At 42.4% G+C, this 15,553-nt stretch overlaps 1 protein-coding gene across 2 annotated transcripts in view; it reads left to right on the top strand.

The window, feature by feature from the left end:
• exp (expansion) overlaps nt 1-15,553 on the top strand; it is a 374,884-nt gene that overhangs the window by 249,017 nt on the left and 110,314 nt on the right. For both annotated transcript variants that reach the window (XM_067152795.2, XM_067152794.2), the window contains exons 5-6: nt 975-1,139; nt 7,671-7,869. In XM_067152795.2, coding sequence (XP_067008896.2) covers nt 975-1,139; nt 7,671-7,869 — 364 coding nt within the window. The remainder of the gene's footprint in view (nt 1-974; nt 1,140-7,670; nt 7,870-15,553) is intronic.

Raw genomic sequence — 15,553 nt, forward strand, 5'->3', positions numbered from 1 at the left:
CTTCTGACGGTGTGTTAATCTTACATCGCAATGCTTGTAACATTTCCTTTGTGCCCATGTGCTAATCAATGGCTCCATTCTCGACCTTCTGACGGTGTGTTATTGCTACACGACAATGCTATAACAGTTCCTTTGTGCCCATGTGCTAATCAATGGCTCCATTCTCGACCTTCTGACGGTGTGTTAATCTTACATCGCAATGCTTGTAACATTTCCTTTGTGCCCATGAGCTAATCAATGGCCCCATTCTCGATCTTCTGACGGTGTGTTATTGCTACACGACAATGCGTGTAACAGTTCCCTTGTACCCATGTTGTTGTCAATGGCTCCATTCTCGACCTTCTGACGGTGTGTTAATCTTACATCGCAATGCTTGTAACATTTCCTTTGTGCCCATGAGCTAATCAATGGCTCCATTCTCGACCTTCTGACGGTGTGTTATTGCTACACGACAATGCTTGTAACAGTTCCTTTGTGCCCATGTGCTAATCAATGGCCCCATTCTCGACGTTCTGTCGGTGTGTTATTGCTACACGACAATGCTTGTAACAGTTCCTTTGTACCCACGTTGTTATCAATGGTTTCAGTGTGAGCCTCATTGCACTTGGCTTCTATAGCGTTGTGAATGTCTGTTTTAGCTCTGCGTTTATAAGTGTCTGAGGTCGGGAACTGAAATTGGGCAACGTTGGGACGATGTTCCGCAGTGGGCTGGTAACGGCAAAAATATAATGTTTGAATTTATAGAATCAAAATTCAGTAGGTCGGAATGCATGCTTCTTTGTTTCTTTTTTAGTTTCTTATATTAGTTTCTTTGTCATTGTTTGTTCGGACTTCTGTGTATCTTTACAATAAATGTTCACTTATGATAAGAAATTTTTACGTTATATAGAATTAACAGACAACATTTTGAAAATCGCAAATAACATTTAGAAATAATCTTCATTTTGACTACACAATGTTTTCTCTTTCCGCAGGGAGTGAAAGTAAAGATGGACGACCAAGGTAACATCTTGGTGAAGCGCGTGTGCAAGTCGAACGTGTATGTGAAGAACCCGACAGCGGCCGGTGAAGAGACAAGTATAGGCAATGATGTGCTCAAGCTTCCCAACTGCGCGCTCGAAATGGAGAAACCCGTCAAGGTGAGCATTTTGCTCCTTATCTCTTTCCCTCGTCTTCAGCATTTAATTGTACAACTTATATTCTCTTTCCTTCGGAATTGCATCTGAATGAGGTCTACGACCCTTTGTCCTTGTATTTTATAAAATATATTAATTAACAATGATTTCATAATATGAAGAGCCTCATATCTTTATTTAAATCGTTATAAACAGATATAGCGTGCTGGCCTTTGGTCACAGAGGTCGCGGGTTCGATTCCCGGCAGGGTAGGGAATTTTATCCATCATTGGTTAATTTCCATGGCACGGGGGCTGGGTGTATGTGTCGTCTTCATCATCATTTCATCCTCATCACGACACGCAGGTCACCTACGGGAGTCAAATCAAAAGATCTGCACCTGGCGAGCCGAACATGTCCTCGGACACTCCTGGCACTAAAAGCCATACGCCATTTCATCTCTTTTCATTTCAACACAGATATACATTTATTATTGAAAATTCATTGGAATAATTACACGTGCTTTAAATGTCCACCATGTTTTCTCAAAAAGTAAGAAGCAAAAAACGTTTATACTGGATTTTTTCGAGGATAATGTAGACAAACTCAAGTTCCTATTCAAATGAACATCGCACAAACATGATCGTTAGCTACACCGGATATTTGTTAATAGTTCAGCGTAACCGGTTAACGAACTTCAAAATGATGTTTGTTTTACAAAAGTTGGAGATGATAGACATGTTAATTAGGAACTATGAAGGTCAGTTCACACACACGAACATCTGTATCGTTTCAGGAATTGGGATACCAGGCTGTGCATTACCTTACGGATAAGATTTCCAGGCTGTCATGTAAGGAAGGGCGAGTTCATTCTCAAGCAGGAACTGCCTCCTTATGAGATGCTTGCCCTTGTTATTCCAAGAATAGACAACTAATGCATTTATAGTTGTGACATCCATAAGACGATAGAGCGTTGTTAGAGGCCATCTGTTGGTTTCTCCCCCACGAATACGTTCCTACAAATATAAACTGAGAAAAATGTACGCATAGGAAACGGCAAACAACTTCCCTAACAACTCGCAGGTTCAAACTACTGCGTTCTGTAAAGGGATGAAGGGGCTACAGGGTCACCACCAGTGGCGGCTCTTGATGATAGAAATGGGTGGGGCACATTCAACATATTAGGAACACTAGGAATCAATTAAATCAATTAATTAATCTTAAATTAATCCGCCATTGGATATATTATTCTTTGTACAATTCCTTTGTATGAGCCTTTGGCTCGTTGGAATTAATTATTGAAATAAATATCTATCATCTACCTTCTTATTTCTTGTATATGAAACTGCAATTGTAGGTTCTGTTTTTATCTTTGAACGATTTATGCTAAGCTCTGGTCTTGGTCGGCCCATTTCTTTAGCTAGTAATCTGTTTTCGTAATTAAGAGATTTTGTTTGTAAGTAGCTCACTTGATTCATTTTAAAAACACTTATGCTCGCAGAGGAATACACTCAGATACATCACACTAATCTTCACACACTTTTCAGACTTACAATGAACATCGACACCGATGGACACGATTAATCTAACAGACGTACAAGGTAAGCACAGGTTTTCTACAAACACTACTTTTGCGCGCGTTAATAATACATATGCCGACAAGAAAGTGTAGCTGGGTGCTATCTACTAGGCTGTACGAGAAGTAAGTTCAAAATACGAACTAGCGCTGAAGTGTCACGTCGTAGAAATACTGTGACCGGGTCAATGGAATTTGCCATTACCCCCTTCACCCCTCACAGCTCTCAGAATGAGGCGATGATGTTCAGGTATAAGAACGAGTCGGTCCCATCCGCGATTAGACCTTTACTATGTTGCCTAGTTTAGTCCAGGGCTGCTAGAACAAGAACAACCATGGTGAATCATAGCCTCTTGAACTCACTGAAGGTGGTCGTGACAGTAATCGTGCATAATGTTGTTCTGATTTTTATAATAGTTTTAATCGGTGGAGGGGCACGTGACCATGTGACCTAAAGGCAGAACCGCGCCTGGTCACCACTGGTGGCGATGGGGCATTGTGACCCACCGCGATCGTTCTCGGGTTAACTTCTATACCATGCGACTTAGAAAGTTAATGAGGAACACTGGTGGCGATGGGGCATTGTGACCCACCGCGACCGTTCTTGGGTTAACTTCTATACCATGCGACTTAGAAATTTAGTGAGGTACACTGGTAGTGCTGGGCATTGTGACGCACCACGACCGTTCTCGTGTTAAGTTCTATACCATGAGACTTAGAAATTTGGTGAGGTACACTGGTAGTGCTGGGCATTGTGACGCACCACGACCGTTCTCGTGTTAAGTTCTATACCATGAGACTCAGAAATTTAGTGAGGTACACTGGTAGTGCTGGGCATTGTGACGCACCACGACCGTTCTCGGGTTAACTTCTATACTATGAGCATAGCGAGTAGAAGGAAGAAGTGTAATCACTTCCCTAGTTCATCGGTTCCTCCGCTAGGCCGCTCTCCCAGCAGTATTTGAGCTTAAGTTCACTAACCAGCTTACGAATAAAAGACAATTATTGCATGCAAAATATTATGCTTTTGCTTACCATTCCAGAAGTCAGTTGTCAGACAGTTTAGATAGCTTCCGGATAGACTTTGTGGTCTTAGAAGATTTCAGTTCCTTTCTCATCTGTCTTGTTACAAAATAAAATCGACATTTCATATAATGTAACACAAGTTTAGGGATAATGTCCACAACGTGGTCATCGCAGCATCCTAATTATTTCGAATTAATAGTGATACTGTGCAAACTGTCCTAACACTCCTAAAATACATCGGCCCATAGACTATGTTCACAGGAGAGTTTTTGTTCCACTACACTTTCAACTTGCATGAACACATTATAAACTGCTCTTGAAGGTTGGGTGAGGAAAGTGCTGTCAGTGCTGTTTTTATTGCTATAGTCCCTAATATTGCCTGCTGCCATTTCTTGATGGATACAGTACTTTTGTATCCATCTCTTGGCACAGGCCAGAATAAAGTGTAGCTTTCACCAAAGTCCCAGTCTCATCCATGGCTGTGACAATATGGAAACTGCTGGGGTATGGGTGGTGCTAAGTAATGACATTCAGAGCACGGCTAGTGCATCTGAGTGTTATGAAAGGTGTTGCTCATAGGGTCAGTCGTGCTGCAAGAGCACTTTCTGACCCAGTGAGGAAAGCAATGGCAAACTACCTCACTCCTCGTCTTGCCTAGTACGCCTCACTTTGGTGCTGCCATTGGTTTTTGCGGTTTCCTTATAACCGCATAACCTTTGGTGGTGCTATTTGAGGATCCAACCAGCCTCTGGGCTGATGACCTAACAACACAGTCCCTAATAAATGTGAGGGCTGCGGCAAGTATTTCTTCTCTAGGCTTTCCGTGAAGCAGGCTGACACATTTATGACATTTTATGCCCTTGGATACATTGCGTACTATATATCCTCCTAGATAATAAAGCAAACACTCCTTTGCAAGACTGCGGCTATCACTGTTAATTAGACCTAAATTGTTCTCCCAGTCCGGTAAGAGTTCATCCATGTTCTCAGTGAAGTCTAGTGCTTGTCTTATTTTCTTTTGTGCATTTTCTACTACAGCCTTATTTGTCTCTCATGTCTTCTTAACCAGTGTTCTCATTTGATTGACGAATTATGTCAATGTCAGTTCAAATTTGGGCTCACAATTACTACCCGATAACAGGGCAAGTTTGGTTGGGATATAAATAGATTGCAACATGTGTAAATTCAGAAAATCTATTGTTGAAGAGTGGTCGTCACAACCTAATGAGCGTAGTATACCAAAGTGCCATTCTAGTGGATCTTGATTAAATTTGGCTGTGAGCACATATCGGAATCCATTATTCCATAAATACTCGGACACCTGTATGTTGCTCTCAATTGTTACTCTTAGGAATTCAAGAGTTCTTTTTGAAGCAAAAGTATTATTCTTCCCACTGAGGCTATCTCTCCATTTCATTAAGCTTTGATGCCCTATTGAATTTATAAAGGGCCCCTGCCGGTGTAGAAGTATTTGATACATCTATTAGGATGGTTAATTCCCTTGTGAACGTTTCTGTCGGGTCGCTGTCTTCAAATCCCTCCGAGTTTATCTGTCTAAAGAACTTTGTGTGATTTGCAACAAAATTACTAGGGCCTAAATAACTGAAAAGCAAGTCTCACGTTCATGCCCTGAAATGAAGTGGGGTCTATATGTGCACATGTGCAGACGTTAGCTTGTGGCAAACTTTCAAACCTGCAAATTTATGGCAGTTATCCATTTCAAAAACTTGTCGACAGAATTTAAAGTCCACAACTTCATTATTGTAATAAACTTGCCTTTTGTCGTGAAAATTATTTCTGATGCACTTAATTACTGTATATATACAGCATCTAAAAAGGCCCAAAGTCTCCTACTAGAACCAAAAGGTTTAGAAATAGAGCACACGACCTTCCCTTCTTTTCCATTTATTCCTAAACATTTCCACACCTTTTTATTAGACTGACTTATGTCTGAAGTGAAACCTATAATTCTGGCGCCAATTTGCTCCAGTTGTAAGACCACCTGGATTAAAGCCGTGACAAAATATCACCAGGTGTGGAATTTCGGCTTGCATACACAGCAACCGGCTGAACCCAATTATTGAATAGAGTCACAAACATGAACACTAACGCATGATTTGAGAGTTTATTTTTCCCGTGTTCTTGGGAGTGTTCTCCTAAATTTACGAATCCATCAACTTTTAATGGGTTGGTGTTAAACTGAATCTCTTCTCTCAGTTTTACTTCGTCATATGTGAGAATTCACGTGCGATTGTTTTCACTCTTCTCATCGCAGAAATAGTTTTGAATAGCACTAATGGCATGGGTGTTCACCCCGTAAGGGCTCTTAAGACCTTTAACTAATTTTCGCACTGAGCCTCCGAAGGAAGGGGAAGCATGTCATGCCTTAAACAGTGTCTATAGCCCTTAGTTGATTTAATTTTAAATAAGAGACTATCTAAAAGGAATTCATTATCATACCTCATCCCTTTCTTATTTCTTAGCTGACATATTTTTAGCATGGTGTCAATAATCAGCTTTAACTTCCTACTTAATATCGGCTCACTTGATTAATTTGGCAATAATTTGGAATCTCTTAGTTGTTTCTCTAGCAACAAAATCTTTGCATTAGCTATTTTCAACTTATTACTGATAGGCATTATATTACGTCCCTATCTCTTTAGTTTGTTTCTAAGTGACCTTATTGTCTTTTAGCTGTGTCTGAATCTATTTCATTTCTTTTATCACTCTCAGAAACAGCATCGTGGTGAGGCCTGTGTGATTTGTTTCTTGAACTTTCCTTCGTCTCCGGAGGCTGTCTTTTACGGGGTGATTCTCGTTTGTTTAATTGTTTCGTGAGATATTGTGGAAAATTGGAGAATATATGAGGGACAGCGCCAGTTTTCAGTTTCCATCTATCTCTAGGAATTTCTACCTGCTCACCTTGTATTACAAATGAAAAAACAATAAATTCATCAGAAAAATGTTAATCGCATCCATAACACTTATCAGAAAGCTTTTTGTCCTTTCTGGGAATCGCCTTTTCCCATTTTGAAAATTCTGCTTCAATTTGAAGAAGTGTTTACCTTTCGTAGTCTTGTAGCCAGACTTACACCCTGGAAGGAAGCAAGTAGGCATTTTTTTCCTCGTCGGTATTTTTGTAAGTTTTAAATTTACTATAAGTACTATATTTACACTAAATAAAGAAAAGCATCACCAAATCACACGCTCTTCACTTTCACTTAACAACAGTGCACGTCAATTAAGTTTTGCCTTCACAGAACAACACTACCGAACACATCCATAGCCTATTACAACTACAGATACCAACCCCCAGATAGCAAAGGTGCTGCCCCTAGCGGACGATTCATCACAGTGCCTATACTAGCCAACAGGGAACAACTTTCTCTTCTACTCGTTATGCTATGAGAGTTAGAAAGTTAGTGAGCTACACTGGTAGTGATGGGCACCGCGACCGTTATCGGGTTAACTTCTGTACAATGAGAGTTAGAAAGGAAAATCTTCAAAACATATTTCTCATTTGAAGGGAGGAAATAAGGTGCGCTTTCTTTACAAACTCTATGTCCAATGGCTCAAGGAACGTAGGTCACGTAACCTGAAATATGATCGCTTTCTTCAGTGTCGTCTTCTTTGTCCCATAACAGAAGATCATTTACTTTCAAGTCCTGTAGGTGAACGACCACCGGTTCTCTTGTGACGTCCGCAGAAAAGCAACATTTGGCATGGACAGTTCATGGACACACTTCCGGTAGAGATCTATCGTGGTCGGCCGGATATGGAGCTCATGAACATGAAATGAGTGATGGGACTGTCCCAGCATTTGCCTGGAAGGGAAAACTGGTAACCTCAGGGCAACTCATGGTGGGACTCGAGACCACGCTTAGCTTGTATCCTGTATCTTTTAACGGCTCGGCGGTGTTATTTCAATCATTTTTCTCTATTGTGTTCGGCAGCTGTTCGACATGAAGAAGTTCCAGCAGAACGTGAATCGCGAGCTACGCCGAGCTTACCCAGACAGGCGTCGTCTAGAATGTCAGTGTCTGTGCGCTGTGGCCTTCGTCAAGAGTGAACCTGAGCTGCTGGAGTGTCCCATCTGGGTGCTCATAATCAACGTGGTGGCTATGGACATGCTCAAGTCGAAACTGCCTCCAGGTAAGTCCTCCTTTAGTATGTATTCTACTGCCCTAAGAGCTGCCGGAGTGTCCCATCTGGGTGCTCATAATCAACGTGGTGGCTATGGACATGCTCAAGTCGAAACTGCCTCCAGGTAAGTCCTCCTTTAGTATGTATTCTACTGCCCTAAGAGCTGCCGGAGTGTCCCATCCGGGTGCTCATAATCAACGTGGTGGCTATGGACATGCTCAAGTCGAAACTGCCTCCAGCTAAGTCCTCCTTTAGTATGTATTCTACTGCCCTAAGAGCTGCCGGAGTGTCCCATCCGGGTGCTCATAATCAACGTGGTGGCTATGGACATGCTCAAGTCGAAACTGCCTCCAGGTAAGTCCTCCTTTAGTATGTATTCTACTGCCCTAAGAGCTGCCGGAGTGTCCCATCCGGGTGCTCATAATCAACGTGGTGGCTATGGACATGCTAAAGTCGAAACTGCCTCCAGATAAGTCCTCCTTTAGTATGTATTCTGCCGCCCTAAGAGCTGCCGGAGTGTCCCATCGGGGTACTCATAATCAACGTGGTGGCTATGGACATGCTCAAGTCGAAACTGCCTCCTGGAGCCTGTTTCATAAAGCTACAAGTCTACAAGTTGCAAGTAATTGTCCATACAAGTTGTTGAAAAAAAGTAATTTCTGTTTCATAAAAGCATAATACAAGTGTATTTATACAAGCTACAAGACTTGTCAACAAGTCAAAATTCATGTTGTGTTTCATAAAGATACTTGTAGATAACAAGAACTTGTAGAAAATACCATTTTTCTTACAAGTTGTTTTAGACATACAAGGTTGAATATAAGTCTGTGTAATTTGCTGTTAAATACTCAATAATCAGGTTTGAAGCTTTGTGTTAATTTTTATGTGAAAAAGTATTTGTTATATAGTAGCAACGATAATGACGACGATATAATAGGGGATGGACAAAGACGTGGCTATTATGGATACAATAAAAGATTTAGAACGAGTTCAGTAAAACTAGAGTCACTTCTACATAATCAACTTGAGCTTGCAACTAAGAGAAACTGTGCTCTAACCCCCAAAATTTGCCTGCTGCCATTTCTTGATGGATACAGTACTTTTGTATCCATCTATTGGCACAGGCCAGAGTAAAGTGTAGCTTCCACGTAAGTCCCAGTCTCATCCATGGCTGTGACAATATGGAAGCTGCTGGGGTATGGGTGGTGCTGATTAATGCCATTCAGAGCATGACTAGTGCATCTGAGTGTTATGAAAGGTGTTGCTCATAGGGTCAGTCGTGCTGTAATAGCACTTTCTGACCCAGTGAGGAAAGCAATGGTAAACTACCTCACTCCTCGGCTTGCCTAGTACGCCTTATTTTGGTGCTGCCATTGGTTTTTGCGCTGATGACAGACAGACATCCCCAAAATAAGTTACTTATAGCATTTCACTGGTTAGGAAATGGAGGGCAATATCATGCAGTAGGTGATGTGCATGGTATATCAAAATATAGTGTGTGCATAGGAGTTCATTCAGTTGTGAATGCAGTGAATATTGTCAAGTTTCCCACAGTTGTTGACTGGCCAGAGGAAACTGGCCACATAGTTCGAGAGTTCCATGCTATTGATCGTAGGATGTATATGGATGTATTGATGGAACACTAATAAACATTGATGCTCCTGTGGTAGCACATGAGAGCGACTTTATTGATAGGCATGGGAACCATTCCATAAATTGCATGGTAGTGTGTGAGCCAAATCTTACATTTTACTATGCAAGTGCTAACTGCCCTGGAAGTGTGCTTACCTCAAACTCCTTTAACCTTTAATATATGGGAGAAAATTTTAAAAAAGTGCAAAACCATACATTAAGAAGCTTCTTCAGGCACTTAATTTGTTAAAATATAATATACCTCCCCCAGCTCTCTTACATTCTCATCGCACTTTGAAAGGCGCAAGTCTCTCAAAGCTTCCAGCTTTTATTTATATATTTTTATTTCTAACACTTCATTCTGAAGGGCTATCTTCTTTCTCCTCTCAATTTCCAGATAATCTGTGGCGTGAGGTGAAGCCTCAAGGAAATTCTCTTCTAGAGATAAGGCAATTTTATGAATATTCCTCCACTCTCTAACTTTGTCTTCTTTCATGAGTGAAGTATAGAAAGTTCCAAACAAAATTTCCTTCGCTTCCCTGATTTTATTCAGGATTAAATTTTTATTTGCAACTTGTTGCTGTTTAGGATTACTCATGTTTGACTCCACTTGGCTATTTCACAGAAATCAGCTGACTTGTAAGACTTGTAGTGAAACGCACCAGCCTTACAATTGTAGAAATTTTGTTTATGAAACAAATATTTCCCACAAGTGTAGGAACATCCACTTGTAACTACAACTTCTACGCTTGTAGACTTGTAGCTTTATGAAACAGGCCCCAGGTAAGTCCCCCTTTAGTCCCCCTTCAACTGAGCGGGTTTCGCACGTACGGTACATCATACTTGCAGTTACCTGAAAGACTAAACAAACTCTCGTATGCAGCTTCGTGTTGTAGCTTTCTTCAGGCACATTCTCTGTCAGTACTGAGAGTCGAACTCGGACCAGCGAGGATGGTAGCCAATAGCGCTAATCGTTACGCTACGTCCGCGGGATTTACCTCCACATTGCCCTGCACGTGTTCCCCGGGTGGTGCTGAGCGAACAACAACAATTCGGCGGCCAAACTGATCTACTGGCCAAATGGACTCCGAGAGAAATTCTGCAAATGGTCCTTCTCAGGACCAACCTGCAGAGATACTAGGACCTTATTTACGAATATGCCAAATAAACATCGAAGGCATATCCAGATCGAAGAGTTAACATCTTTCTAGAATCCTTCTTGAAAACAACATCGATTTAGTGACCATTCAGGAAACTCATACTGCTACTGAGGAACAGCTAAGATCAAGAGGAAAGATCCCTGGTTATATCGTTATTGGGGCACCTACCACCAGACGTATGGAGCAGCAACCTGTGCTCATTCGAATCTACGAGATGTTCGGCTCATTTCAGCAACAGTGACTGACGATGTTCACGTGGTAACTGTTGACATATCGGGCACCAAAGTGGCTTGGCCAAATGAAGTGCTCCTTACCCAGAATCATCCAGCAATGTATGTCGGAGATTTCAATAGTCATCATCCGAACTGAAAATATGATACAGATGAATGTGGCTCTCAACTAGTCACCTGGGTTGAAGCTAATAATCTACACTTGATTTTTGGATGTGAAAGACAGAGGAACCTTTAAGTCAGCCTGTTGGAAGGGAGAATACAATCCTGATCTTTGCTTTGTCACTGAAGATGTAAACGGTATTGTCCTGCCTACTACAAGGAAAGTAACGGAAAACTTTCCCGACAGTCAACACAGACCTGTCATGATAACTACAGGAATACAAATACCTTTGGTTAAAAGCACACCTCGACCACGCTGGAATTTCAATAAAGCGAAGTGGAAATGCTTTTCAGAAGATCTTGACAAATGTGTACGATTCATACCGCCTATTTAGTCTAACTACGAACGTTTTGCTGGACTTATTATCTCAAGTGCCAAGAAATATATTCCAAGAGGGCTGCAGAAAGAGTATATCCCTGGATGGAATGAAACTTGTGAGACACTCTATGAGGAGTATTTACAGGGTGGAGATCCTGAAATAGCAAGTGCTCTGTTACAGTCTCGACAGCAGAAGTGGAACAATGCGGTTGAGATTATGGACTTCAAACATCCAGCAGAAAAGCCTGGAGTCTTCTCCGGAAACAGAACCTGCCACAAGAGAAATGGTTGCATCACCCCCAACCTAGTAGCTGTACATATTGTTAATATGTCACGAGCGCCCTCTGATAAGAAACATACCATACAAGTAAAGAAGTTGCTCAAACAACTGAAAAGCAACTTGCAGGAGAACTCTATATACTCGGAACCATTTTCACATCTGGAAGTAGATACTGCTATTAAAATCCTCAAACCAGGTAAAGCTGCTGACTTTGATGGGATATTTCCTGAGTTTCTGATACATAGTGGTCCAAACACAAGGCTCTGGTTGGCTAAATTCTACTCTAATATATTATAGTCTGGATATCTGCCATATGAATTCCGGGTAAGCAAGATCATTGCAATTCTGAAACCCGGTAAATCGGAAGACCAAGTCGATAGCTACCGACCAATAGCATTGCTGAGTGTTTGCTATAAACTCCTTGAGAGACTTGTGTACAATAGAATTAGTTCGGCCATTAATGAAATGATCCCAGTAGAGCAGTAAAGCAGGCAGAATCGAAGCTGTGTTGACCAGGTGCTAGCACTAACAACTCACATTGAAGCTGGTTTTCAAAGGGGTACTAAAACATCTGTAGTCTTTGTAGATCTAAAGGCTGCATATGATACTGTGTGGAGGCAAGGGTTGATGTTGAAGCTGCAACGAGTTATCCCTTGCAAAACTGTAACCACACTGATCAACAATATGCTAACCGAAAGGCTCTTCCGTGTCGTCATGTATGATGACATTAGTCGTCTTAGGAAACTAAAAAATGGCCTTCCCCAGGGATCAGTATTGGCACCTCTTCTATTCAATCTCTACATATCGGATATCCCTGAGACAAAATCATTAACATTTTCTTATGCAGACGACCTAGCCACTGCCATTCAACATCCAGATCTCAGCCATGCCGAGGCCATCCTGACGTCTGACCTGAATACACTTAGCTGTTACTTCCGAAACTGGAGACTACAACCCAGCATGAATAAGACAGAATCTGCTTGCTTCCCTCTCCACAACAAGTTGGCTAATACAAAACTCCAAGTATTCTTCAATGGCTCAGTGCTAAAGCACAATACTAATCCAAAGTACCTCGGGGTAACGCTTGACCGAACCCTATCTTATAGAAAGCACCTTGAAAACCTCGAATCTAAGTTGAGATCGCGAAATAATATTCTGTTTAAATTGTGTGGAACTTCATGGGGTGCTTCAGTGGACACATTACGACGCACTGGGCTTGGCCTCGTGTATTCTGCAGCTGAATACTGCTCTTCAGTATGGCTTTACAGTTGCCACGTGAAGAAAGTCGATGTACAACTTAACACCACCATGCGTATCATCTCTGGTACTCTGAAGCCTACTGCAACGCACTGGCTACCAGTCCTGTCCCACATTGCTCCACCAAGCCTGCGACGTTCAAGAGCCCTTGTTCAAGAATATGATAAGATCATGTCCAATGCAACTCTACCTATCCACAAAGATGTTGCAGATCTCTGGAGACCAAGGCTGAAATCCCGTAAGCCACCAATGAAAAGAGCTAAGAATCTAATGGATGCTGGTTTCAATTTAAAAGAGGAATGGAAAGAGCAATGGATTCGTACAGCTCCGGAGTGGCCAAGCCTCTTTAATCCAAACCACGCCCCAGCTGGTTTCAGTTTGCCAAGAAGAACGTGGGCATCACTAAACAGGTTTCACACAAATTGTGGAAGATCTGCATTCTCCCTTCACCAGTGGGACTTCAGGGACTCTCCAGCGTGTGATTATGGTGCTTTAGTCCAGACCATGCATCATATAATGGACGAATGCCCTCTGCGTGCTTATGGTGGAGACCGGAAAGACTTTACTGATGTCTCAGAATCCCTAGTGCAGTGGATAAACAATTTAGATATCCATGTGTAATTGTTCCCTATTTACCATGTATTATTTGCAGGTTTTTCTTTTGTATAATATTGTATATACTTGTCCATTCTGTAAATTCCATACGCTTAATAATAATACTAACTACTGATTGTTCGGCGTAGTGCCGGGTTCGGTACCAGGCGATTTAGCGGCGTCCATGCTAGGTGGTTGGATTCGTCTTCATTGCAGCAGAAGTACATCTACAGAGAGAATGAAAATAATATTTCATACGGTTTCCGGAGATGCCAAGGTGCGCTCACGATGAGATGTTTCACGTTCGTGATTTGCACACTGTCCCTGGCTCTGAACTCATACGGATGAAGTGGACACTGTATTGACACTTCCAGGTACGATCAACGAGGAATTGTGACTGAAGTCCAAAACAGGGAGATTTCCCCTAACTGATAGAAGCATGTACTATGCGAAATATAATCGTGAATTAATTTAGTTTAAATGAGAGGGCTTCCAGCTATTTCTTCTCAGTTGTACTTAGAATTACGAAACAGCTCATTGCATGAAATGCCAAGCGAACGTGTTTTAATTGGACAGGCGACTTTCTCTTCTTAGCGATTTTCTGCAATCGGGTTCCTCCACTTTCACAGACTCATCATGACTCGCTGATAGCATGAGCAGACACCGCGTCTCCATTGAGCACTTTAACCCTCCGGCCTTGTGGACACTGGACACTTGTTGAACGGAGTGTGACCTACACCCCGAGAGGTGATTGAGTAATGAAGACCTTCACTATCATATTTAGCCACGTTCTACAGTAGTTGGAGCCCACACCAAAATACAATTTCCGTGTAGTCTTCTTTGGTATAGATCTCGTCAGTGTGGTCATTATGAATGTCTCGATTCCGTTCGAACCGTTGCGCACCTGTTATCATGCGTTGGACTTCGTGCAGGTGCGTTTTGGCTGCCACTGGTATATTCGAGGATTGACCAAACGGAGGTTCTGTACATCAGGATCCTGTTTTAAGCCCATTGTCGGCTTTCATGATGGGAATAACTTCATAGAGGCGTCTGAGTGCCCGAGCCAAGAGTCATCATGTTTGAAAGTCAACACACCCAGGTATTTTGTAACATCGGACCACCAGATCACTTCGCCAAAGAAGACCAGTGGTTCGGAGTCGGACCTAGTACGTTTAGAGAAGAGCGTAGCGCTACTCTTCGTAATATTACTTTTGATTCCTATTGCCGAAGCCAGGGTTCGAGAGTGGAGAGAGCTTCTTGGAGATCATTTTGTACTCTGGGTGGTTGCCGTGAGACAGCCGATATAGCGGTGTCCCCAGGGTACATGTAAACATTCACGCGCGGTGGATGGGGTATGCCAGACATATATACATTAAAGAACACACGAGAGATAGACCTACCCTGCGGCACCCCTGCACTGATATGGCAGAGATCCGACAGGGAGTTGTTAAACAGGACCTTGAATCTCCTGTGTGCAAGATAACGATGGAAGAGGCAGACCAAGTATTCCGGGAAGCCGACAAGTTTAAGTTTATAAATGAGTCCTCGGTGCCATACCCAGAAGTCTACAAAACAGACTCCCTCTTGAGCTATGCGACATACATTTTAACCGTACGATTATTTTCGAATTCAGTGGAGATCACAAGAACCAAACTAAACCCCATGGCGCAACAGTCCCGAAGGGCTATGGCCTACCAAGCGAACGCTGCTCAACCCCAAGGCCTGCAGATTGAGGTGTCGTGTGTTCAGCCCCACGAATCTTGGTTTTTCTAGACCAGGGCCGCTATCTCACCGTCAGATACCTCCTCAATTGTAATTACTTAGGTTGAGTGGTCGAACCAACCCTCAAATACAGGTAAAAGTCGCTGACCTGGCCCGGGGCCTCCGGATAAGAAGCAGGAATGCGAGGCCGGCGGCGATAACAAGAAGGTACTCCATCTACGCGGCTTGCTAGCTGTACTGGACGGTTCTTATGTCAGAGTTAATTTATAAGTTAAACACATGGACTCGCACAGACCGCGAGACCAACAGATGGCATCACAGAGATAGTGGCTATCAG

This window comes from Anabrus simplex, chromosome 8 (genome assembly GCF_040414725.1).
Source record: "Anabrus simplex isolate iqAnaSimp1 chromosome 8, ASM4041472v1, whole genome shotgun sequence".
Lineage (NCBI taxonomy): Eukaryota > Metazoa > Arthropoda > Insecta > Orthoptera > Tettigoniidae > Anabrus > Anabrus simplex.